This window comes from Sciurus carolinensis, chromosome 8, assembly GCF_902686445.1.
Source record: "Sciurus carolinensis chromosome 8, mSciCar1.2, whole genome shotgun sequence".
Classification (NCBI taxonomy): Eukaryota; Metazoa; Chordata; class Mammalia; order Rodentia; family Sciuridae; genus Sciurus; species Sciurus carolinensis.
The window spans coordinates 64708634-64736370 of record NC_062220.1 but is presented as its reverse complement, the minus strand read 5'-3'; the positions used below and the strand labels follow the sequence as shown (position 1 = coordinate 64736370).

Here is a 27737-nt window from a genome sequence, read left to right as displayed (position 1 = left end):
TAAGTTAGAAAAAATTGGATATTGTTGAACTCTGTGTCTCTCCATATATTCCAGAGCCCCTTCCAATGTCAGCACGATCATCCATATCCTCTACCTTCCTGAAGATGCCAAAGGGGAGAGCGTCCAGTTTCAATGGAAGCAGGAAAACCTCCGCGTAGGTGAAGTGTATGAAGCCTGCTGGGCCTTGGATAACATCCTGGTCATCAATTCAGCCCATAGACAAGTCATTTTAGAAGATAATCTTGACCCAGTGGACACAGGCAACTGGCTCTTCTTCCCTGGAGCAACAGTCAAGGTTTGATTGAGCTCTTTAATTACTTGCCTTCCTTCTGAAACCTAAGTCTCAATAGCCAAATTATGCAAAGATAGCTATTTTACCAAATCACTATTAAATGAATAATTAATATTCTTATTCTTTTACCATATCTTTTAAGGATGGAATATCACTATTAATAAACAGTTTTTGAAGACCATCATGCTATGTACTAGGCTGAACCCAGAAAACATAATGCCAAAAAGGCAGATAATGCTTTGTGTGGCTGTCAACTTAGTGGAGGCAGGTATACGTATCAACATCCAAATACAAAATAGCCTAATTGTTATGATTTTCTGGCAAAGTTTACAGTACTGAGAGAGTATAACATATAGTACCAGATCCAGATGTGAGATGTTAGGGAGATTATCCAGGAGTATAGGGAATCCAGGCGGGATTAAAGGGTAATTGAGTGGTGGTCACATAGGAGGAATAGTGTTTCTATTGAAAATCTTATACAGAAAGGCTTATGAACTGAATATTTGTGCCTCCCCACATTAATATGTTAAAATACTCACCCATTATGATGGTGTTAGGAGATAGAGCCCTTGATAGGTCATTAAATCACATAAGTGAAACCCATATGAATGGAATTAGTGCCTCTATAAAAGAGACCCCAAAGAGCTTGCTGGCCCTCTTTCCGTCATTTGGAATACTACAAGAATCAGGAAGTGGACCCTTACCAGATACTAAATCTTCTAGCACATTGGTCTTAGAATTCTCAGCCTCCAGAATTGAAAAACAAATATTTGTTGTTTCAACTACCCAATCTATAGCACTCTGTTATAGCAGCCCAAACTAAGACAGTTTGGAAGGTGAGAGCACAGAGCAAAAGTTGAAAACAATAGTCCAATATATTTTAAGTTGAGATTTGTGATAGGTAATTCTGAAGATATGGCTAGTGATAAGACTCAAAGTTCCTCTAAACTGCTATGGAGCTTGAACTTTATTCAGAAAGTGATAATCACTCAAGTGCTTTAAATAAAAACCAAATCAGTTTGACTTTTGAAATACCCCTTTGAAATAGAGGATGGAATGTAAAGAGGAGCAAGTGCATGTAGAGATCCCAATTAGGAGCTGACAAGAGTAGTCGAGTGGGAGATCATGGTTGGCCAAAAGTAGGGAGAAAGGAGGAAATACTTTAGAGATTTTTTTAAAAGGGAGTGAAGAAGACTGGGGACTGATTGAGAAGATGAGGGAGTGACAGATGTCAAGGACAAAGTTTGAGCAGCTGGGTGGACAGTGAATCATTCACTGAAACAGGAAACAGGAGAAAGAACAGGTTCACAAAAAATTGGTGAATTCACTTTGGACATAAAGATCTTGATAATTTGAGGGTAAGCAAGAAGTATTTGATAGGAGGTTGGAAGCATGGGCCAGAAACAGAGAAGATCCAAATTTTGCAATTATGAATGGTAATTGAAATCATGGACTAAATGCCCAGGAAATGGGTAAAAAAATGAAACAATATGAAAAATGTCATTAGACCCTTAACTGAACCCTTCCAGTTTCCAATATGTGAAAATAAATGCAAACACAGCTTGGAGAATTTTTTTTTAAATGTGGCTTACTGAAGTAAAAATAAAATCCTGTGCTGGATGAGGGTTAGATCACAGGAAAAGTAACAAGTAGAGTATAAAGATATAACATGCTCACCTCTGAATAATTTATTTCCGTACTAGAAAAAAAATGGAAAATTATTTAGTGAACCCTTAACACAGCAACTCTCCTTACACAAATAACTTCTTCCTTAAACAATCAAATCCTAGTCATTTTACTTCAAGTTGATTAGATTATTATACCAACAAACTAGTACTAGAAATAGACATCCTCTTTGCTCAATTTAGGAAAATTTGTTCAGACAAAGTCTAAAACATGACTCCTTTAAAAAGAGTCCACACCTTCCTTTTGCTTGGGTATAGAAATAAACTTTTGTCAAGGTATCCTGTGTATAATCTCACTGCCACTTGATTAAGAGGGATTTCTGCTGTCATTCAATATTGGCAAGCAAGTACTCAAAACTAGGAAACCTCAGGGCCTGGGATTCACATCCTTTTCCCATGATGATTACTCATCATTTTGTCTCAGTAGCCTTTATTGCATAAATGTACTTTTTCTGCCTCATTTTACAAGCTATTATACTAATCTAATTAGGTATTCAGTTTCTAAATGCATGTACTTTAGTACTACCCATGATAAAGAATGCATGAAGTGTGGTTTTGCTTCAGTAGTAATTTTAATTAAATTACAACTTTGGATAGAATACACTTTTGCTTTCCATGAGCTTAGAATCACATGCTGAGATTTTCCAGGTGACCTAAGTCTACTAAGAAAAAAAATAATTGTGGTAATGATTTTTATTATCTTTTGAATTGGCTGTCAGAGAGAAATTTTTCTCTGATGTTTCTTTTTAAAAGAATTTCAAATAAATGTAGTGATAAATTTTAAGAAGTTGTTCTTTTAACTCATTTTTATGACCCCCCCTACTTTTGATGTTGATTCAAAAATCTCAGAATGGAAACTTGCTTTTGCCAACTGAGTCAGAACTTTAAAAATAAAAATTATTAAGACTGCATGTAATTTGTCAAATATTGTTCCTTTACTTTCTGGTCTCTAAGAGGAAAACCAAATATAATCAATTAGAAAACATATCTCCATATTCCTATTTATTACAAAGTGTAATTTAAACATTGCTTTATTTTGAATTGTTAATTGTGAAGATTGTGTTTGTTCAACCTACACTTTATATTTTCTGTGTTCATCCATCTTTTCTGAGATATTTTCATCTTAACTAAATCAAAGAGAAGTATACCAGCAATTGAGAAAGTGTGCTGTATTTACAAAGTGGAATCATTCAAGGAAAAATTTCTGAGCTCCAATAGAACTATCTGGCTAAGTAATAGCAGCTGCTTTTCATTGAGTATTTATACTTCTAGTCACTTACTACTCCAGATACACATACATGCACAGACACACATACATACAAGGTGTATGTGTATACTCATGTATACACAGAAATATATATATGCACACATATTATCTTGTATAATTGATTCTTTTAAACCTTAAAGAAGGTGCTATATTTTCCATTTTTCAAAAGTGGAAACAGAATATAGAAGTGTTGAATAATTGTACCAAAATAAACCACCCATCAGTGGCAAGTCCAGGATTCAAATCCAGCAATCTGATCTCAGAATTCTTGCTCTCAGTTGCTACATAGCTTTGCTTCTACAAGTAGTGAATGTAAACTGACAGGGTTCCTGATTGCCCTGTGTTTCTTCCCAGCACCAACCTGTTAAGTTATCTGCGCATTTTTCCACCATCATTGTCTGGCTATAGGTTAAAATATTCTTGTTTTTCTCATGTTTCTTGGTATTACTCCATTTTTGTTCCCTGCATGATATGTTTCTTCTTTTAGATGAACGGTTTTTCACATATTAGAATTTAGGAGATCAACCTAAGTGTGGTCACTTCTCTTTTATGCTGTAACTGTTAATTTTCAAAATTGTAGTTACTGGTTCATCTCAGGTATTGACTGCTGACCTAAAGTGAACTTAAGGAGGTATAAGAATTAAAATATGCCCCTATGGAGGCAGGAGACATTTGCAGTAACCCACAAGGGAGATCTAATACAGTAGGGGCTGTGGGACTATGAAGAAAGAGAAATCAAGTCTAATAGTAACCAACTCCCTGACAAGGCTGTTGGAACCAAGGATCTTCCAAAAGGATGCCCCTGAGGAACACTCCAGTATCATTCCTTATGCAGATTACTTTATGTTACCTCCATACTCAAGACCTTTGATAGCTTCCTGCATAGGCCTGGATAATACAAAGCAAATTCCCTAGCACATAATCCAAAGGCCTTGTCAATCTAACCTTTATGTATGTGTGTAGTAGTGGAGATTGAATCTGGGTTCCCCCACATGCTGGGCAAGTGATTTACCTCTGAGCTGCATCCCTGGCCTTCAGCTTAACTTTCAATCTCATCCTCTGCCTAGTTTTGCTCTAGCATCACAAACACAACACAGAATGTCACACTCCCTGTTCTTTGTAGATTTTTTTTTAACCTTTCCTTTTTCTTTGCCTAGTACATCCTCTCCATCTTTAACTGCTCCATTCAAATGTGTTTGTCTCTGTGAAGTTTTGTGTGAATGTCTTCCTCCCTTCTGTAGCACACCACTAGGATGAACAAGCAGAACTTGTTGGAGTGGGAACTGGATATAGGAAATGATGCCATTCTATTTCCAGTGGCTATCCATATTCATTTTGACAGCTTTTTTATCCCTGCCCTCTTTGCACAAAAACTAGGATAGGTTCCAAGAGTGCTGATACACCAAAGGAAAAAAAAAAACTTCAGTTCAATATCAGATGTGATCAGTTCATTGTAATGTGCAAACTCCAAGTGTTACCCACAGTTCCTCTGCTCCTGCGTATCAGGTTCTATGCAGTAGGAATAGAGGCAGCTCCTCCTCCTTACCACCTCTGACTACTTTTAGCCTTTGACCACCCCCCAGGCTGGGTCTGGAGGAAGAAGAAGAGGCAGGTATTATTGGGAACTGTCATTTTTGATCCCTGAGCCTGACTCCTTCTTGAGTCTACCCATGGGTTTTTTAGAAACATTCCTATTCATTATCAAAGCTGGGGATCTCCCACCTGTAGTCGCCCAAAGCATCTCTCAGGCAAGTCATGCAAGCATCTTTTATGGTTGGATTGTAATAAATACAATCTCTTAATAATGAGGGCTCCTTATCTTCCATGGAGCTCTTTAAGGCAGGATCTTAGACCACCTAGGTGGCCTTTTGTATGCATGTGCCCAGGCCCGGTCTATGGTAGACATTCAGCTTTAATTCATTGACAGGAGAATAGTTACTTCTAAGTATAGCCCTTTTGTTACCCAGGAACCTGCCAAGCAGCTCCAGCACTGGGTCACACCTCTGCAGGACACTCACCCTGCCCTCTACATGGTGTCATTTATGTCCTGTGCACCAGGCTTGAAGTGACAAGAGGTGCTGCCCTGGCCCACATGGCCATCAGTGGGACTCACAGGTCACCAAAAACTCTTTAATGAAATCGATTCTCTGCTGTCCAGCTTCCTGCTGTCAGCTTCAAGCTTGCACACCCTCATTGTGAGTGAACCATTAAGCCATTTTACCACTCCTTTAGCCAGGTCATTAAAGTTGGTCCATCACCTTACTTCAGTACATGGGGTAGTACCACCTATTTTCATGGGGTTTCAACCAATTCTGTGGCTAAATGAATTCCATTTCAACTTTGTGTTACACTGAATATATACCTCTGTGGTAGCATTAAGTTTCAGTGCCATTCATGTAAGATTTTTAATATTGGTTTTCATTACTAGCTACAAACATTTTTTAAATACTACTATTAATAATAAGACAAAGTAATATAAAGTGTGAGTATGTAAACTACCCAGCTGCTGATCTTGGTAACAGTGTGAGAGGGTGACAGGTCAAATAGGTAAGACAAAAAAAAGTCATTGTCTTTCATGGTACACATTTATCTTCTTTCAGTTTCTTTGGGAATATTTAATTTATCTCAGCTGAGCCTATCCTTGTTTATCTCAAGTAGGGCAAAATGATATAAGACCAAATAGAGTAATTAGCTTAAGGAGTACATGGTCTGGAGAATTGCAATTATAGGTCACCACTGTAAATCTGCCCTGGGTTGGTAGAAGACCATTACCATCTGTTGGCTCTTTAGTAATTAATATGAAGTAGATACATAAGAACATGGATTTTAATGTATTTTATTGGTGCATTATAATTTTACATAATAGTGGAATTCATTATGCCATATATGTATATGCACATAGAACACTGATTTTAATGTAGACTGGACCTTTTTCATTTGGGGTCGGTAAGCTGAGGAGGACTCTAAAAGGTTACAAAATCAATATGTTCTTCCAGTGCAGCCATCTGTGTTTCTCTTCCATTCTCCTTACACATCCAGGCCCCTGCCTGACTCATCTTCCGAGGTTTTTCCAGAGAACTTTCTCATGTGAGAGAAAAGGTGTGCCACATTCTATTGTGCTTCTGATTACCATCATTATTTTTTATTTCCCAGGAATCCCTCAGCAGCCCTTTGTTCACTACCAACTATGTAGGACTTTAAATGCCAGTAAATATACTGCTGCAAGTGCAAAAGCTCCCAAGAGCATCACCCTCATTAGCCATCTCCCAGAGTAAGCAGATCATGCACTCAGCAAGGGAGGGAGCCTGAAACCCACCCAGTATTATATCACCTGTCTTACTTATTGGTTACATTGATTTTACCTTCTTTTATGGAGAATAACATCCATTTAAAATTTTTACATGATTTCTAGAAAAATCAAGATTTGGTGTCATTTGATCGTATTCTAAAGATCTGGGATGTACTATATCAGTTCAGCAGCAGCAGTTGCTAGAATAGCAGTTGCTTCCATAGCTACCATCCTCTCATAGTTCCTCCACCCAGTGGCTATGCATGTTTGTACCACATTTAAGAGCCAGGGGCACATACTTCCCATCTGAAGTGGAGGAATGGTTAATTTCAAGGCAAATTCAAGTTGCACCAACTATGAGAATGGTATTGGCTTTGCCTTCAAATATTAAAGGATAGGATCTGAATTTTTTTACTTGCATCCCCATTTAAGACATACAATATCGAGGTTAAGCAGTTTACCCTGGATACAATTCTCATATCCAGGATTGATATTTGCAATAGCATGGAAACTACATGGTTTTGAGATAATAATTGATGAAAATAATAACAGTAATAGTAACTTTAATCATGATAAATAATAGTAATAATGGTAATGATAATAGTTGTAGTATTCATAGCATTTCAAGACTGCTTTGTAGGTACCAACATTATGGGAAAGTCCTCATCATTGGTCTTATGTCTTTAATAAATAAACTTTTTGGTGTCTATAAAGACCCTAGCCGCTTGGTGTTCAGTTTTGATTAGTCACTTTTGAAATGTGTGATTAAGTCCATCAGAGTCATTTCTCAAAAATGCATTCCGCAATCTGAGAATATTCTTAATTTCAAGTTCAAAGAAAAGCATCAAATATAAATTTTTTGAGGCTCATCCCAGAATTACTGCAGCTGCCTGCTTTCTATTACTTATCATCAGAGAGAAGCCCTGCAGAGTCAATGAAGTACTCTGAGGAGAAACAGGAAAAAGTGATTTGGAAAGAGCTGTGAGCAGGGTGCTTTTGTTTCCTGTTTTTTTTTTTTTTTTCCATTCTTTGATATAGTGTCTCATAAAGCAGAATTTTCGAATGGATCAATATTCCATGGAGGTGAATACGGGTCAGGCTGCTGCTTCATTTTGTTTGTTTGTTATTGTTGTTTACTCCCATCTATGGTGACAGCGAACATTTTATTTTGAAAGTACAAATCATCCATGACTCCTTGGTATGTGTGTGAGAGAGACAGAGAGAGAGAGACCGAGACAAACAAAGGAGAAAGAGGGCAAAAGAGTGCTTTGCTCGCTCACCATTAATAAATGTTTCTATCTTCTCAGCTAGCCTACTTACCCTCAGCTTGCAGAGGCATAAATCATTGGCTTCTGTCCACCCTGGAATTGACCTGCAGATTAAATGCAGATCACTGGGAGATAGGTGCTGTTCCACATATTTTATATTTGTAAGAAACCCTCCCGCTCTGGCTGCGCTTGCACCTGCTAATCTTTTTCTATTTATTGCCCTGGTTTATTGTGTGGATTGCATAGAATTCCAGATTACTCCTTCTATACGTTTATGTCAACTTGTGTTGAGAAGTAAATCAGCACTGGATGTCATAGATTCTGTGAAGTTTTGTCCTTTAGAACAGGCTGTGATTTGATCACATATATTTAAAAGAATTTCCCTTAAAAAGTAATTTATTAAAATTTGTAAATTTATACCAAGAATTTATAGTAACTAAGTTACAGAATTTAGAAGGATCTTCTCTCTCATACCACTTGAGTTTGATTGCTTCCCCTTTACCACCTTTACTGTTGATAAATATCCCATAATGACAATTTTCCTAGTTTAACCAACACCAAAGACCCTAATGAAGATAACAGTCATTAGGTAAATCAACAATCCATTAAGGGGAAGCATTAAATCAAAACAGGAGAGTCTATTAATTTTCTTATTGCTCTTGTACTTTATGCATTTGCCAAATTCCTTGTCCCAGTGGACAGTAGGCAAGTCTCCAGTCCTGAATAAGAATTGAAGCTTCCATTTTCAACTTCTGCTCTCTCCCATCTAGCACTGTTGTCATAAATTGCTGAATCATCAATGGAGGAAAAAGGTCATTATGTCCAAAGGAGGAAAAAATGTGAATTAATTTGTTTGAAATTTTTGAAGTCTTAACACAAGTCAAAACTAATGAGAGAAAAAACAAAAAAAATACTAAGACAAATGGTGAAAGGAAAAATCATAGAACAGAGTTCATTTTTAAACCTACTTTTTGGGAATATAGCCTCCTGGCAGAGCAATGCCTGTCTACAGTAACACCCAATTTATTTTCCATACAATATGCCATTGAGCACCCCAGAAGAAGGTCTTGACAATCCATTTGATAATTTTGTGTTCTCAGAATAAAAAGGACAAATGGGAGGAAATCAGGTTTGCTTTTGAGAAATGCGCTTTGCAGATCACTGTACTGGAAACCATCTAGCGTGTGACTTCAGGGATTTGAGCACTGGCTTTCTAAGGAGGGTAAACCTGAGCCCAGTAAGACGCGTGGCTAGTCCATGTTCCCATGTCTTTTTCCATTAGCAATCAGAACGTTAACCCTGTTCCTGGCCAGATGCCAGCTTGGTTAATTGCATGCTGTCTACCTAAATTCCCTGTGCTTGGCGTATTCTTCATTCTGGATGGTATTGCTCATATTGTCATGTTTCCCCCAAGAGGTGGGTACATGATATTGTAGAATGAGCCAGAATATAATTTGTTAAGCTAATAAGAGTACTTTGGGGATGAAGGGTTAAATGTAATAGTGTGCTTTTCACAATTTCCCCCAATGAGGCCTATTTGTACAGTAATTAATGTGGAATAGCATTAGTGAAATGTGGAAATGAGCCAGATCGCCATGACAAGAGTGGCAATAACACAGAAACAACTAATTTTGATAAATTCTACAGAAAATAACCATTCAAACAAATCCCCAGATCCTCCCTGCCTAATACACCTTTTGTTTTTGTTTTGTTTTTGATCTGAAGCTGATACAATCACCAATTGAATTAGCACAATATCCAATAAGTGAAATATATTGTATTCTGTACAAACATTTAAAACAGTAACATTTCCATCATCTTTGTACTTTTAGCGAGGTAACTAGTATAGTAACTTGCATAATAATATTCATTAAAGTAAAATTTCTTAAAGAAATGAATAAAGATGGGGGTAAAAAGAAAAGAAAGAAAATTAGTATTTTTGGACTTCCTAAGATTCATCAATTTTGGGGGTTGGTATGTTCCCTGCAGCCTCTCATCTAATCCTTACAATTATCCCCATTTCACAGATGAAAAAACAGAGGCTGAGTTGCCAAATGGCTTTGAGTTTTACTATAAAACACATCCCTTATGTTCCAAGCTCAGCAGCCTCCCACATTGTGCCCAGCATCTTTGGCTTTAATTTGAGGAGGCAAGTCTGAAAACTCAAAGACTGTGAAAGTCAAGTTGATCCCCAAAGACGAGGTTAACAACTGCCCTATGGATTTTTATATTGTTATTCTTCTTCTCATTATTCCAATTCAAATCTGTCACTATTGCTATTTTAGAGTTGTCATAACTATTGCCAAGTAATTATACACTTGTCACAAAATATACCCTAAATTGAATCTTTATACATCTTAGTACAAAGCACCTCAAACAGAAATGCTTAATGAATCCAGAAAATAATGAGAAAAAACACTCTTTCAGCTCCCTAAAATTCACTCACCATGGTTGAATCCATTGTATTGACTAGAGAAAATGCTCTTCAACTCTCCTGCACCTGGACTGTGTTCATAGCCAATTTTTCAGTTTTTTAACTGGCATTAAATTACCTAGAAATCAAGTGTGTGGAAAATGATCAAAATTCATTTGGCCTAACAAGAGAAACCATTCTCTTCCTATTTTCATTTTTTTAAAAATTGTATAGCATGAAGTCTGTACCTTTAAAAAAACAGTGAACCAGGATGTAGGCAATATGCATTTCTATATAACAGCCATAGCATACAGAGGACTTAAGGAACACAGGGACATGTAGGCTGTAAGTCAGCTTCCAACTCTTCAGCACACATCTCACTTTAATCCAGAATTTCCTATACCAATATATTTTATTTCCAGCCAGACAGTGGCTAATTTATGACTGCACTAACAATGCCATTTTAATTAATTTTATTCATCTTATTTCTCTTTCCTCTGTTCCTCATATCTCATCTGTTTGCATTGCCTAGATTTTAATTAAAAAACCTCTCCTCTCTAAGGAGCAATCTGAAGTGGCAAAAATAATCACTTAAAATATTACAGTCATTAAAAAATTGGCTGTGGTGGAAGCCATGCATTTTCAATTTTCCTACAAATGATGTTTTAGCTTCCTTTTAAAGTGCACTTTGTATCTGAATTGTCTGCCACCAGCCAGCTTGGCTATCAAAAATGGTCTTCCAGCTGGGTGGGCTGAGTGACAACTCCTTAATGGAGGAAATGGATGGCTCTCTGCTCATGTGGAGGGGAAGGCATACCAGGCAGATTTCATTCCATCTGCCACCAGCTCTCTGCAAGCTGGCTTTGCCCAAATGGCCAATACACTCATTCCGACAAAAAGTATATCGTCAAAAAATAAATCATAAGGCTATAGATGCCTGAAAGAATCATCAGGGCCATTAGACCCCGGGGAGATAATATTAAGAGGTGCCTCAGTGTTCATCTTTGATGAAAACCTAATTAAACAATGGTGGAGGTGATTGTAAGTACTCTTGCAAATACAGAGGTGAAGTCATTAACATTTTCAGTCGAGTATAGGGAGCAACCTTAGATAAATGCTATTCTGAATTGTGGCCAAGGACTTGTTATATTGAGGAATTTGCACTCATGTTTCCTGTTGATGCTTTTCTGAATGGCAAATTCTTGTCACTTAGTTACACTGTGTTCTGCTTTGTCAGGTAAAGGAAATCCCTTTAGCATCAAAGTAGAAAAGTATTTTTGATTGACAAAGAGAAACAGAGACTATACTGAGGAATTTTTAAAATTTGGAAATCTACTAGTTCTTAGAGGTATAAAGTATGTCATTGAAATAATTCTGAAATAATGATTAGTAAAAATAATTATAATTAATGCAATAATCAAAGTACATTAGGAGGGCTAGACATAGAAAAATTTAGAGCTGTGTGAAGAACTGCTACTTGCATTTTATCCAAAATAAATGCTCAGTTACCCAATATATATTCAATCTAAGTCATTCAAAAATTATGACTTAGGAATCACGTGTACTATAATCATTTGCTCAAGAATACCTGATGAATTTTCTTTCACGAAGCTCAAAATAAAGTAGTCCTGAATTCCAAATTATTTTTGTTTTTATCACATCAAGAGCCCATGTCGCTCACAAAATTTAGCTCATTTAATTGTTTGCTGAAGTTATTTAGATTTTGTTATAACATATAAATGATATGAGTTTGAGTAAATACTGAACAAAACCAGCTAGAAAATTGAGAGCACTTTCCTGAAATTCTGTTCATACTCTCAATACACATTGCTCTTTGATTTTTAACGTAGGAGTCAGAGTTACACAGTGCAAGTTCATCTGTAAGAAAAGTGACACCAGTCACAGTCTTCCTGTTTTAGGGGCATATTTGGTAATCCACCAAACTTTGAATGACTCTTAAAATTTTAATTGATGTTTTTATCTATCCCGATAGCATATGAATGTTTGCAGTATTTTTACCATATCTTATAGTAAGATGTATTCTTGTATATTTTACTAAAGATTTTAATTTGATCTGAAGAATTTTTATGACTATTTTGATTAGAGACAAAAATATATTTAAATAATGTTCTATTTCTGTCATCTACTTCCTAGAAGATGGGATATAATAGCAATAACAGCATATTTTTAACTACAGTTTCAGAAATAATGATTAGTTTATAGCACTTAGAAGTTTCCAGAAAACACTTACTCCTATATTTGTGCTTCTGGTAACATCTCCAGAGAATAGATATTACTGATTTCATTTTTCAGCCAGAGAAACTGAGGCCTAGAGGAGTTAATTAGCATGTAAAACTTTATTCATTAAGCAGAGGAAATTTATTTGAACAAGCCTTCTGATTCTAGTCCCCAAATTCCTTGAGGATAGGTAGTAACTGAGTTTTCATTCTTTATCATCTTGATTGCTCTGGGTTTCCAATAATTTGTCATTTTCTGGCCTTTATTTTCCTTGATTCATGAAAGTGCTCAATTAGTTGAGTGAGATTCTAGGGGAATGTTCAAGCACCCCCTAAGCAGGTGTGCCACAAATTCCCAGGCAGAGGCAGAGATGCAAAGAGGAAGCATGTGGAGGCCCAGGGACTCTGTCCCAATCTGAATGCATTCAGTCATCAGTTCTTAGTTTGGAGAGTATTTAGGAAACCAAGTTGTTATGTTTAGGATGTGCTGTCCCTCAAAAGCTCACATGTGAGACAATGCAAGAAGGGTTCAGAGGAGAAATAATTGGGTTGTGAGAGTCTTAACCCAATCAGTGAATTAATCCTCTGATAGGGACTAAGTGAATGGTAACTGAAGTGGCAGGGTGTGACTGGAGGAGGTGGGAATTGGGGCGTGGCTTTGGGGTATACAGTTGTATCTGGCAAGTGGTATCTTTCTTTGTTTCCTGATCTCATATGAGCTGCTTCCCTCTGCCGCACTCTGCAGACTTGATGTTCAGCCTTGCCTCAAGCCCCAAGGATTGGAGCCGGCCTTCTATGGACTAAGACCTCTGAACCATGAGCCCTCAAATGAACTCTTCCTACTCTACAGTTGTGCTGGTTGGGTCAGTTAGTCACAGCAGCAAAAAACCTGACTAAAACCCAAGTAATTTCAAGACATTGAGCTTCTGTCACCCATTGTAAAGTAGAGTTAACATGAAATTCTAACTTGCCTTGTAATTGATTTAGGGATTCTTAGAATGAGAACCCAACACTCCTCTGAGACCCTGTCAGGAATCCTAAGTATAGGGTCTGTATATAACTAACTTCTTAGAAAGGGGACTCAGTAGTTCTGTTGCTCCCAATGGAACTCAGGAATTTGCCTGTTTTACACAGGCTATCCCCTTTTTTATGAGCTCAGTATTGTACTACTGGCTTATTTAGCTTTAAGGGAACATCTTACTCTCACTATAAACCTTGGTAACATTGGGTTTTCAGAATGGCAAAGGTGGAAATCATGTCTTGACCTCCTCCCAGCATGGGGTGGGGGTGGGGGGCACAGCAAGGGATTCATAGTTGTATATTCTGTATATCTCCAGACTCCATTGCCTAGAAAATGATAGCACCATCTTGTGAAGAGATGGGATGATGGAGCCATCTCCCACTGACAGCTGCTTGCTTTGGGTGTGTCACAGGCTTTCTTTGATAAGGTTGTCACTGTATTAAGACTATGAAGAAGAGACTATTGCAAGAACTATGCTTCTCCCTCTCCACACCTAAAAGGGCATTGGGCTCATTTGGGAGGGAGGATAGAGCTAACTCATACTCCCCTTTAAGTTTAGGATGTTTTTAGGGCAAAGGCTAAAACAGACTGTTAACAAAGTACTAATCTGTTTATTTAAATTTAGTTTTGGTATTTAGTATTGTTCATTTACTATAATTTGGTAAAGATCAGCTTTATAGAGATTTTAAAGCTATATAAAAATATGTTTTCTAAACCGATCAAAAATAAATAGATGAGCAAAAGGAAGACCAGTAGAGTACAGGAAGGATAATGAAGGGAGCAGGGGAAGGGAGATAATGTGAACTGAAATAGAATTTCATGCATGTATGATTTTGTCCAGTGAACCCAACTACTATGTAAAACCATAGCTCTAATTTAAAAAAGCACACACCTTCCTATCCATCATAGAAACTTGTCAAAGAATTATCCTGCTAGTTTTTCGATGCTACTAGTATGAAAATTGGTTAGTACTCATTTAAAGTGGGTTTTACTTTTTTTCAGGTTTCCTTCTTCATATCTGTTGTAGTAAACATTACTTGTGCTTCATATGTTAGTACTACTGTGGTTATGCTGATAAAATGTATATTGGATAACTAATGGTCTGTTCTACTGCCAAATGTGAACACCAAAATAACTAGCAGAAAGATCCTTTAAACTATGCTTTCACTTTTCTTTTAGATCAATTCACTTCATGAAACTAGCTTAACAATATGCTACCCAGTTTTATGATTTATTTTACATTATTTTCTAACTCAAGATTAAACTGGACATCAACTATGTTAATAATACAGATATTGGAAAGTTAGCAATAATAATGTATAACAATTTAAAATATTAACAAAAAATTCTGAGGTAAATAAAAACAAAATTGAAATAATTAATTAAATGGGCATTTAGCCAAAAATGACCAAGTTTTCATATTAGGTGAATCCATCTTTTTTTACACAAATAAATCATTTAAATTATAATGTAAATTATTCTTGGGGCTGGAAGTATAGCCCATGGTATAGCACTTGCCTAACATGTGCAAGTCCCTTGGTTTGATCCCTGGCGCTGCAAAAAATATTTAAATTAAGAATAATTCTCTTCTTACATATGGTGATATTTCATATATGCCATTTCCTTGGATATGAGAACCTTTGTTTTTCCATTTAACATTGATTGTTCTTGTAGTATTCATAGTAAAAAAGAGGCTTTAGATTTGTCATCAGTTGACTCTATTTACTGTTCTATAAACTAAATTCTAGATTTGGGTCAATATGTTTGGGTAAAGGATTGCATGTAATGAGTTCAGTTTAGCGTGCATGAATAATCTGTATTCATTGCGTGTGAAGAAGATTCTCGAGCCCTCGATGCATGCCATATCCTACAGTATTACCTAAGATGATGACAGGGCCCAGAGGGGATGTTATGTCTTAGAGCTGTGCAGTGACTCCTTCAAAATCACATGTTCCCACTCACTTCTAGAAACTATTCATTCTTTCCATCAAGTAGCAAATCTGATTCCAACCCAATTAGTTTTACTACCTATAGGCAGTTTAATTATCATACAACAACTCTTTGAAATCTCTCCTCTTCTCTGAAACACCACTACCAACAGAACAGAGATTCCTGAGACCACCATTTAAGACCCTTTATAGTCAAACTCCAGTCTAATTCTCAAATCACACCTACTTCATCTTTGTAATTCATTCACATTTTTTATCCAACTTGGATTTCTGTCCATCCCTCCTAAAACCAATTGAAACCACAAAACCATCCACGAAGCCATCTTATCTAGCCTAGCCCTGGCCAGAGTGATTACTACCTTATCTCATTCATTGGCACATGGTAATATGCGGCCTCACCATTGGGCCCTGTCTTTGATATATCTCAAGTAGACTGGGGTTTTTGAAAGTGAAGATTATGTATTTTTATATCTATAAACTCCTTCTCCCTAGTACTTTACTTAATGCCTTTTACATAGTGAGTTCTCCATAAAAGAATAATTGATTTCCTGGAAAGGCATAACCATGTCATTCATTTATTCACTTCTTGAATTATTTAAATTTTTGAATACCTACCCTATTGCAGGCACTGTGCTAAGACCTGGATTGCAGCAAGGAAAGAAATAGACACTATCCCTATCAGAATTCATAGTCAGTGACCTAATGAATGATTCTTGTCCAATTGTTTTTTTGCATTTCTATTTAATTTTGAGAGTATATAAAACTTAAAAGAATGTTGGATCTTATATATATTAGTATTTCCTTATATATGACTTATTACCAAAAATGTTTAATTCAAGCTTATAATTTTGAGAAGTAAATATTCAGTTTATTCAGTTCCAGAGTTTGATCTTACCTCTGACTATTCACTTCAGGTTAAAAAATATGTTTAAAAAAGTATCACAAAAAATTATTTTTCTTTATTTTCTTCAAGTGTCATTTTGGAGAATAATGAAGTTTGTGAATTCCCAGTTCTTCACTGGGGATGTCATGCCTTTCTTAGGTCTGGTGAGAAACTTTTACTCAAAACCTGGCTGAGAATATATGATCATATCTGGAATTGCTTTGACCTTTTCCATATTCCCTGTTTTGATTAGCTGGCTATTCTACTCATATCCCATTTACAGACAAATGGTGAAAGACTTGAATGGCAAGTCAGAAATATATGGAATATTGAAAAGGTCAGTGCGATTTAGCCCATAACCACAGAATTTTAAATACATGACAAGTCATTATCAGACTTAATTCTCACAACAAGGGCTGTGGTAAAGATGGGAAATTATTCCAATTAAAATATTCTTGTTTCGTACTGAAGGCTGAGATGGCAAAGCTCAAATGCCCTCTTGACTCCTTTTTTGTGATAACTTAATAAGTTAGAAAGAAATTGTAATTGAATTAAACAAGGCAAAAAAGGAGGTAACAAGCTCTTTTGAATTGAGAGTCCATTGTAAAGGGAATAATATAATGACTTTTCTAAAAACTCTAATTACACATGAGTAAGACAGATACAGCTACAAAGCCACCCCATGCTCTCTTTTTATCTACAGCATAGCTGTCAGTCAGATGGGAACTCCATTTATTTCCATGGAAATGAAGGCAGCGAGTTCAATTTTGCCACCACCCGTGATGTAGATCTTTCTACAGAGGATATTCAAGAGCAATGGTCAGAAGAATTTGAGAGCCAACCTACAGGGTAAGTAATTGTTATCTCCCATGCTGTGTACAACATTTACATTTATTCCACTGGACATATTATAAATGCACATTGTTAAATAGCAAAAGCATACTTAAATCAGCACTGATAATTCTTATCATAGACTAACCAAAAGGAGTTACACCTATCCTAAAGATTCTTTACTAAGTAATCAAATACTCCTATCCATATTAAAAATGTGTGATTACAAATACCTTTTAACTTCACTTGAATGACTACGTCTCTTCTTAGTTTAGTCAGCTTTCACTGAAAGAAAGTTTTCAGTGTTTGCAGAATACAAAATCTTTCCACTACCATCATATTGAGATTTTCAGTTGCCTTCCTTGGGTCTGAGATTTATGGAAGCTATTACATGATTTTCATTGGAAAGTGTTTTTAATCCATAAAAATAGTTGAGGGGGTAAAACTCATCTGATTCCCCAGTATTACCAGTCCCATCTCACAGGAGCAGGTAAAAACACAAATTTAGGCACTGGGGTTATAGCTCATGACTGAGCACTTGCCTGGCATGCATGAAGCACTGGGTTTGATCCTCAGCACCACATAAAAATAAATAAATAAAATAAAGGTATTGTGTCCATCTATAACTAAAACACACACACACACACACACACACAATTTAATCTCCAAGAATACCATTCTGATACACACATAAATCCCCTCCCCATCTCTCTTCCTCTTGCCCCACCCCCTCTCTATCCAGTAAAACTTAGTGTCTTAAATGTCACCCCCTACCTCCTTCCTCCATTCCTCTCTCCCTTCTTTCCTTTGTTTCCTGCTGGGGATGGAACCCAAGGCCTATGCTAAGCATCTGATCTACCACTGAGCAATACCCTCAGCCCACTATAGTGATAAAACTTCCTTTGCCTATGGCCTTCCCCTGCCCCCTCCTGTTTAGTCTGTTGTATTATCAAAGCCTGTTCTTTAATAGGAACAAAAGAAACACTTCAGTAGAAATACAAATAACCTGTCCATCTCTCTTTTAATCATATTTATGGAAACTTGGTACAAAACATGAAAATCTCTTCATGAATTAAGCTTTGAAATGTACTGACAATATTAAAGATACCAAACACATTTTAGAAGACTAATATAGTAATTCAGAAACAAAGCAGACCAAAAATTTCCAATGACAGATCAAACATTCCAGTTTTGCACTAAGAAATGATATAAGAGAATTTTTGGCTACAGCCAAATCCATTATTTCCCAAAACAAAGAACTAAAAGTATGTATCCCTAAAATGAAAAAGCCAAAGTCAGTAAGGACACAGAGAAACAGTAGAGGAAAGTCCATCCACTCAGTGAGTCAAGTGGTCCTAGTTATACTCACTGGACATCTCTCAGGACTGAAGATTTACCAGGGTTTGGGTCACAGTAAAGAAGTTGGTACTCTCAGGCTGTGGCATCATCAGATTCCTGTTCTGATCATGATAATAAGGTGCAAAAAAAAAAAACAAAAAACAAACCTGTGCCCATCTAATGCCATATAGTTAATTCAGCAGAACTCTAAAAGCAGTTTAATTATTCTAGCAACCACACCTTAGGTTTATCTGTGGCCTTTCTCCTAGGATATCAGGCCACACCACCAGATTTATTTCACTGGTTCTCTTATCTGGCCCGTTATGAGGTTAGCATTGTTATGAAGGTAGAACAAGATTAGAGCACCCAGGATTGTCTGTGTTTGGGGTGATGATAAAAATGCTAATTTAATCCAAAGTTTTTGTGTTGAGGAGTGAAACTCCATTCCCACCTACTGCCAAATGTTGCTTTGTTGGTCTAGGAAAAGACACTGAGATTATAATTTTTAATCATAGCTTCAAGGGAAAAAAATCCTTTCACAAAATTGAATTAACATGAAGCATTTTTACGTAGGGTAAGTTCCTGCAAAGAAAAAAACAGATTCAGAGTTTGGTTGTGAAATACTTAGCGTGTCTGATTCTCTCAAAGGTTTATTAATATTTGTCTCATTCTTTCCTTCAACCACCAGCATCCACAAAAGCAACACATAAACTCACCTACTTAAATAGAAAGCACAAATGATAAATCCTCAAGAGTGACCCATTGAATTGATTGAATTCTGTACTTTAAGGTCATTTTTCAAAATTTTCTGAAGTAAAATTATTAACATAATACTCTTATATGTATTTAACTATGTCTTTCTTCCATAACATACAGACAGACAAAGAGAGATACCCTAATATTTTCCAGAATATTTCACACGAATGGGTAGGAAGAAAAGAAAGCCAGTAAGGCATTATGGCTTTTATTGGAAACCACTTTCCCAATCACATGTTTTTCTATTACTTAAATCAGAGTATTTGATTTCAGATCACAAGGATGTAAGAGCTTTTGGTCTTTCCCTACGCTGTCCCAAATCCAATGTCAATAGGTCTATATGTTTAAAGCAGGATTTTAAAGGTGTTTTGTTTTGTTTTTGTCCTAAAGAAAGTACATCTGTTACTTCCACACAGGAGAAACTTTAACAAATACACTGATGATTTATGTTAGTGTTTCTGAACTTTGACTTAACCCTACAAACACATCATTTAATTAGCAACTACCACATCTCACCTAACTGAGGCTGTTTTTAGGTGGGAGGTGGCTTTGTAGAACATCACATTGCTATAATGTGGAATTTGCATACTTGCCTTGCATCCCAAATGCAAATGTCATGTGTTTTTAATCTTCAAATAACTTTAAAAAGAAAACTAGGGCAGGGGATGTAGCTTAGTGGTAGAGCACTTGCCTAACATGCACAAGGACCTGGGTTCAATCCCTGCTACCACCAAATTAAAAAAAAAAAAAAAAAACTACTTTATTGTTGTACCAGAATACTAATGCTGACGAGTAGCCCCACAAAAATAATAAATATCAAAATATTTAATCAAGACAGTGTAGTTCCAGTCTTCCCAATCTACCTCAAATCACTGAAAATGATAGGAAAATGAGCAAATGTATCTGAAATGATATTATAAAACAAGAAAGTGTCCCATAGTTGGGCCAGGAATTATCAATGAGTGAAGAAAGAGAAAGAGAATCTGGAATCTGGGGGAGAAGGGAAGGAGGAAACTATGTTCTGAGATACTTGTTGAATTAGACACTGTTAAGTGACATCTTAGCTTTGCTCCAGGTCAGGGATGCTAGGCACAGGCCTCTAGTTGGTACTGTAGGGACTGCTATGTAGGCGAGCCCCTCACTGCACCTACTTCCAAGAAGAGGCTTCTGCCTCCAGAAACAGATGAAGAATATGGACACTTAAATGGAGAAACTGAATAACACACCCCATGGCAGTCCCCACCCAATCACCAGTCATTCTTACATCGAAGTTAAGAGACAAAAGCAGGTAACAAATTTAATCAAATGATCTAGCATTGCCAAATATAAGAAAAATCAATTTCATTTTTGAAAAAGCATCCAATAAAGAACCAAGAGTTGAGTAGATGAGAGTAATAGAATAAAAAAATATAGACTGTGTAAGAAGTATAATTAATATCCTCAGAAGAATAAGAGGCTACATTTGTGAAATTAGAAGAGATTTTATGAGGATAAAACAAGTAGATATGGGAGAAATGAAAAAAACATGGTGTTTGAAAAAAAATTACTCTATTTCACCCCTGAATATAAGTATAAGCATAACTGGAGAACAAATTAGTGAGCTAGAAATTTGAATCTTGAGATCATATGTCATTGGATATAAGAAAAAGTGATGTTAAGTGCAAACTTTGGGCCTCATGCATGCTACACAAGTGCTTAAGTTCCCCATATTATAAAAAAGGAGAAAAAGAAAGAAAACACATAGTTGCTATGAGTGAAACAGTTTGGGAAAATGAATGGAAAAAAAAATCCAGTCTTAAACTCTGAGAGAAACTTTAGATCACTGATAAAAGAGAAAATTCTAAAAGCTTCAGATAAAATTCATTGTACTTTCCTTGAAAGCATTAAGCATATTTTTTTAAGAAAGCTGTTTTCTTAAAATTCTGGGAGAAGATTATTTAGAGTATACAATTCATTCTCTTATCAAATATCATCAGGTGTCAGGAAAATAAAAATCTTTTCAGACATACAGAATTTGGAAAGTTTAACACCTCTGAACCCTCTCTGAATGTCTATGTGTTTCTAGAAATGAATCCAAGAGAATATGGGAGGTTCAGGGAAGAATAGTGAGCAAGTAAAAAAGTAAAACCTATAGTTTGATCAAAATACATACTTATTTTTTTAAAATATTTAATGAAAATTTGGAATTAAAATAAGTATGACCTCAACATAAGAGCACAAAGGGTGATTGACAAGAAGAGATGCAGAATAAGAAATTAAAATGCTGCCAAGCTTCTTAACTTGGTTGTAATATGAGGATGTAGATCCTGCTTAATTCTTCATATTCATAGCAAAGCAGGAGTACAGATAGAAATATGTGTTGACAATTTAGATACACCAGATATAGACTAGATAACTTCTTTTTTAAAACATGTTTTATTTTAGTTGTAGGTGGACACAATACCTTTATTTTTATGTGGTGCTGAGGATCAAACTCAGGGCCTCACATGTGCTAGGCAAATGCCCTACCACTGAGCCACAACTCCAACCCTAGGCTAGATAACTTCTAATGCATTCAGTTAACATGGGAGAATGAAACAAGTAAACGATAAAAAGCAGGGTAAGTAGAAAACATACAGAATACAGCTTATCAGGAGCCTATATGAGCAAATCAGTAATGCAGAAAATCTGAGCTAGTTATATTCACTTATTAAATGAGAGTATCACATATTTTTTAAAAAATTGTCTACATTATTGCCTTGTATGAGAGACACAAACTAAAATAACACAATAAGTTGAAAGTTAAAGAGGAGCTAATATTCCAGGCAAAGGTAACAAAAGAAGCAATGAGGCATAAAATAGAATTCAGGTTTAAACATTAAAAGGGCTAAAAAGCAATATTGCATGCATCATGTAGCATACTTTACATAATACGTGGCACATCACAAGCAATCAAACAAGTTAAAAATTAGTTGTTGTCTCAACCATAATTATTATCAGTAACATGATATTGCCAAAATGGAGCTTCCAGGAAAATTATACTCATATTAATTAGTAAGATATAAAAAAACCACAAAGTCAAATAATTCAACGGAACTTAAATCACTCTCTAAATAAGCAAGTAAAATACATCATGGGGGAAATAACATTAGTTGAAGTGATGATTCAATATGTTTAAAAACCATGTGAGGTGTTCAAATAGATCAGGGTAAATTTGTTATAAGCTGTTAAAAGACAGACATCACTTCTTCCTTGTTCTAGTTTTCTTTTGACCTTCATTCCAATATCACTATTTTAAAAGGAAATTATTCTTGCATTTTTAGAGTAAGAGGAATAATTTTTCAAATGACAAAAAAATAAGCTGTATATACTGATGTTAGTCTGGAACTTCTTCACAGAAATTTTAAAAGAGTGCAAAAGACTCACAGGTAGATACAGTACAAACAGATTTTCTTTCAGTTAGGTATCTCCTTGATTAATTGTTTCAGCAATAACACTCTGCATATTCTACTGCAATGTCATCCATGATTGTTACTGTTCATTCTGGTATGAAAAAAAGAAATTTAGAATTCCTTTGAATTACTATTTTGAATTATTTTAAGACGAAAATAGCACTACACTTTACCAAAGGAGAAAAGGAAACTAACATTTATTGAGATTCTGTCATGTCCCAGGCCAATACATTATTTACTTAAACAACCTCCAATCTAGGTTGTATTATTTTCTTACTAATGAGCAACCTGTGTGCTTTCTAACCATTCTGAAAACCAACATTCTTTATTAGTGTTATTCCAAACAGAGTGTAAATAAACATGATGCATGTAATAAAAACCTAAGAAAAAAACTGAATGTGAGTGAGATACAGGAGAGCCGACTAAAGAAGAGAATCTTTGAAATGCAATGCATGCTGGGAAGCCTTCAAATAGAACTCATCCTTTCCCTTCACTAAGCTGTCATGGTAGAGGGAAAACCCAGAAATGCAATGAAGGTGGCACAGCCTTCAGTGCAAGTATACATCTTGCTAGACTTCAGAGGACTCGTACTGGAGATAAGCCTCATGAATATAAATGAATGTGGAAGGGTCTTTACCTATGGTACATCCCTTATTAAATATCAGAGAATATTTTCCAAATAGAGACCTTGTGAATGTAATGAACTTTTTCAACATCAGAGAATTCATATGAGATTTTTTTAATACTATGAATTTGATAAATATAAGGTCTTTTAGCCAGGCTTTGTTCTATACCTTAGCTCATACCTAAAGTTGCCACCTTTAGGTGGTCTCATATATCCTGGAGAATATAGTAAAACGAATTTTCTATACAATATGAAATGGTCTGTTACTGTTAGCGTACTTTATGCCAATATTAGTAGGGAAAAATCTGATTAAAATATTAGGTCTCTGTTTCCTTTGTTTATATTCTTAATGTTTTTTCCAACCCATAATGAGATGATTTAAATTTCATTCTGAATTATAATACATATAAACTGAATGCCTTTCCCTCTCTCCTTCTGTCTCCCTCCCTCCACATTTCTCTCTCCCCCTAGAAATTATTTACTTGTTGCAAAGCAGATGTATAAAGTAAAAGTCAAAAGTCCCATCATGCTTAACCCTCACTGTTAAGATTTTGGCATATATTCAGAAATTTCTCTCCTACAATACCAGAACAACAACACTAGAACCACATTTTGCACATTACTCTTCAACTTGATTATTTTTAAACTTAAAAACATATTTCAAATGCATCTTCTAGTCCGTAAATATGAATCTTCATTATTTCAGAAAGGCAGTGTACAAGTTTATCTAACCAAACCCCTTTTGATAGACAAAATAACAAGTACACAAAAATGTTTTTTACAATATTTGCTGAAAGGTGAAAATTTGAGATTTCAGCATGTGTGTGTACATGTACATGTGTATGACTGTATGTATGTAATTTCAGTTTTGATTGCCAAATCCCCCTTCAAAAAATACATCATTTTTAAAGGTATTGAAGTACAAGCTGATTAAAACAATCTTATCCACAAAGGATTCCAAAGAGTTGATAGAGAGGACCATCAGCTTGCTAGCTAAGAAACTCCTTCAGATGATTTTTGCTTACAAGACTATTCCTTTTGGTATGACAACAAAAAATAGAAAGTCTTATTTTAAAGCTATAAATTAAATATTATTGTGATCTTGCTATCTCTAAAGAATGAGGTTGCCTCAAGGCATTTTATTGATAGGAAACTTTTTTAGTGTGTGCTCCAACATCACCCCATGCTATTTGTAATAAATAATAGATACCAATGTATTCGTGAGAAATAAGATAAAGGCTTTTATTTTATAATTAGTCATAAAAGAATAAATATAAATTGCTATGTTGTACAGAGCTCACCCCCTTAGGGGAACATTCCTTTAAATGCAGTTCATGTAGAACTGCTTTTCCTTGGAGAAAACATCATTTAAACCACAGAAGCAACACTCCTTTTGAGGGAAACTGTGGTACCATCCAAGATATCACTAAAACTATAGAGCCCCTCGAACTGCTGGTCTCCAAGGTTTGGTTATGTTATAATTTCACTTAATGCGATTATTATGTTGGGAGGGCATCAGGGACTATATCATTTTAAAACTGGAAATGATCACAACTTTGTGACCACACAGATTGGGACTCTAAAGTCCAAGGAGAGAGGAAAGATTCTCCCCAAAGGCTCTCAGCATCTGAGGTAGCTCTGGGATCCACTTAAGCATATTTTGCCTCTAACTATGCTTGAGCCAGTGTTTATATAAATTCATGAAAGAAAAAAGCTTGTGCTATAACAAGCTCCTACTGAATTTTTAATAATTGCAGGGTAATTTATTCAAAGCAGTGGGATTTTTACCAAAGGCATAATTTGTAAAAATTTAGGAAAGCAGATTTTCTGCTTCTCTTTCTTCAAAGTAAACTAAACTTTCCCATTCCATTTGATAATAAATATTTCAGTTTAAAAAGACATTAACTTCACTTTTGTTGTCTTCCAACAGCTTTAGCAGGAAAAATAAAGACTGAGAGTAAAATTGGGTGTGTTGGATTTTAAAATAAAGATCAAAAATACATGTACAGTCTGAATCGTATTTCACACAGCTTTGTGGTTAGAGGTTGTAAAAATAATTTATTTCAGATTAATCTAGAAAAGTTATTTACAACAAATAATTAAGAGAAAGTGACTAGTAATCTCATTTCTCACTTGAATAGAAGGTTCTTTTAGTCTATGACAATTCCATCTTTTTCAATTTAATTTTTCCTTTAAAATGGTCTAAAGCAGATAGATGTCTAAAAGCAGTCATCATCTGCATCATTTATAACTTTAACTTGCTTCGTGGATCAGTAGGCTGAGTGGTTTAATTGGGATAAATGGAGCAAGTAAAAGACCAATGAACCAGTGTGAAGTTTTTCATGTCTGCATCAGGAGAGACTCCTGGTTAATTTACAAGTGAGACAGTGCCAGGAAGAGCTGTTACAAAAAGTTATTACTTATATGTACTCCTTGAATGATTGATATAATCACACACACACACACACACACACACACACACATACATACATACACACACACACCTATGCATTTCCTAAGGTTTTGGTCCTAAATCTGTTATAAACTGATATGGTTCAACATATCCTCGTGTAGTCCCCTCTTTAGAACTATAACTACTAAGACTGCAGCAAACTGAGAAACAGGAGATGTCAGTTTTAGAGCCAGACAGTAGCCTCAGGCAAGCCATTTACCTCTGTGTGTGTCCTAGTTTCCTCCACTTATAGATTATAATTGTGCAAATAACAAATCACCAATTAAACATGATAAGAAACAAGTAGAAGAAATAAGAGAAAATAAGAAAAAAATGAGTTTTTAAATATTAAATTTTTAAAATGCCATGTACAAATTCAAAATATTAATCTTTTATCATAAACTATATCCTTAAAATTATTATACTTGGAATTGTGTAATTATCATGTCACCTTCAATACCTATTGCCAATGGTGTGGTAGTATAGTTATTTGGTTTTTATTTGGTGTTCCTAAAAATTATTTCCCTGAAAGACCTTTGCTTTGAAAATAGAATGAAGCAATCAACTATAGTTGATGAACTTTATAAAAGAAATATAAAAATCATGGTTTTTTTTACTTGAATAATTGAACATTTTACCTAACATAGCTACAATTCTATCTGCACTTACTGACTTACAGCAAAATTAATCTGCTTTATGAAATTTTGTGGAACTAGTGTCTGTTGTTGAGAGATGAATCTGTGGCTTAAATACATTGCTTATAGATACTTAATTCTTTTCTTTTTTAGCAATGCTTTTCAATATCTCCTAAGAATTGGATGGGGGAATTTAAGGCTAATAATCATCATATTCATTTTTTTAGAAGGGAACATATCTTCATACCTTGAAGAACTGTTAATATTTAGCAACTAACAATTGTTTGCTTTATTATTTATGAAATTACTTTCTTTATAATAAAGTCACCAAGGATACAGGGTATGTAATTTAAATGTTTAAAGATATGTGGAAGAGTCAATAACCGACCTATGTTTAAAAATTGTTGATTATTTAGCATTTAAAAAAAATTGAATACTACTTGAAAAAAGTCACTGATCTGAAAGATGACATAGCCCTTTAATTTGTTGTTAACATCCCTAATATAATTAAATGAGAGTCTAAAATGAGCTGATTTATTTCTTTTCATTCCTCATCATTGTCAATAGTACCATCCTGCTGAAAAATTTGAAGTTGTAATGACAAATCTGAGTTCAGATGGTCATTTCCCAGAAATGTTGGATTAGTATGATAATTCTTTTTAATACTTAGCCATAGGATAGGGAAAGAAATGAGTAGATGCCAGGAGCAAAGATTAAACCTAGATTGTTAGCCTTCTAGCTCACACTTAGATACTTCAGGGCATACCACACCCACATATAATATAAGGCTAACAATTTGGGTTAAAATACCCATACCAGGACACTTGGCAGATGGCAGCTAGAGCTGATATTCTTGTATAAAGCTGGGACCCTGGAGAGTCCCTCCTTCATAAAGACATAATTAGAATAATAGCTCCTTTCATTGATTCCATTCCCAAGGGAATGGACACCCTAAACAAATGTAAAATTCACATTCATTCTACCTTGGTTATAAGAAAAAAAATTTTTTGGTACCAGGGATTGAACTCAGGGGCACTCAACCATTGAGCCACATCCCCAGCCCTATTTTGTATTTTATTTAGAGGCAGGATCTCACAGAGTTGCTTAGTGCCTTGCTTCTGCTGAGGCTGGCTTTGAATTCACCATCCTCCTCCCTCAGCCTCTGGAGCTGCTGGAATTACAGGCAAGCACCACCATGACTGGTTAGAAAATTCTTAGTGGAGAAATTAATATAAAAATGAATTTAGGACCAGGGAAGCTCTGAAGTGCTCATAAACACAAATGCAAAACCCCCATGGAATTCACAATGAAAATAAGTCCATAAGGAAATTAGGTGAACTCACAATGTGAAACTATCATCTACAT

The 27737-nt window shown here is 35.5% G+C and overlaps 1 protein-coding gene across 3 annotated transcripts in view; it reads left to right on the top strand.

Moving 5' to 3' along the window:
* Positions 1-27737, top strand: part of Reln (reelin) — a 461189-nt gene that overhangs the window by 264523 nt on the left and 168929 nt on the right. For all 3 annotated transcript variants that reach the window (XM_047560479.1, XM_047560477.1, XM_047560476.1), the window contains exons 10-11: positions 55-295; positions 17008-17153. In XM_047560479.1, the coding sequence (XP_047416435.1) occupies positions 55-295; positions 17008-17153 (387 nt within the window). The remainder of the gene's footprint in view (positions 1-54; positions 296-17007; positions 17154-27737) is intronic.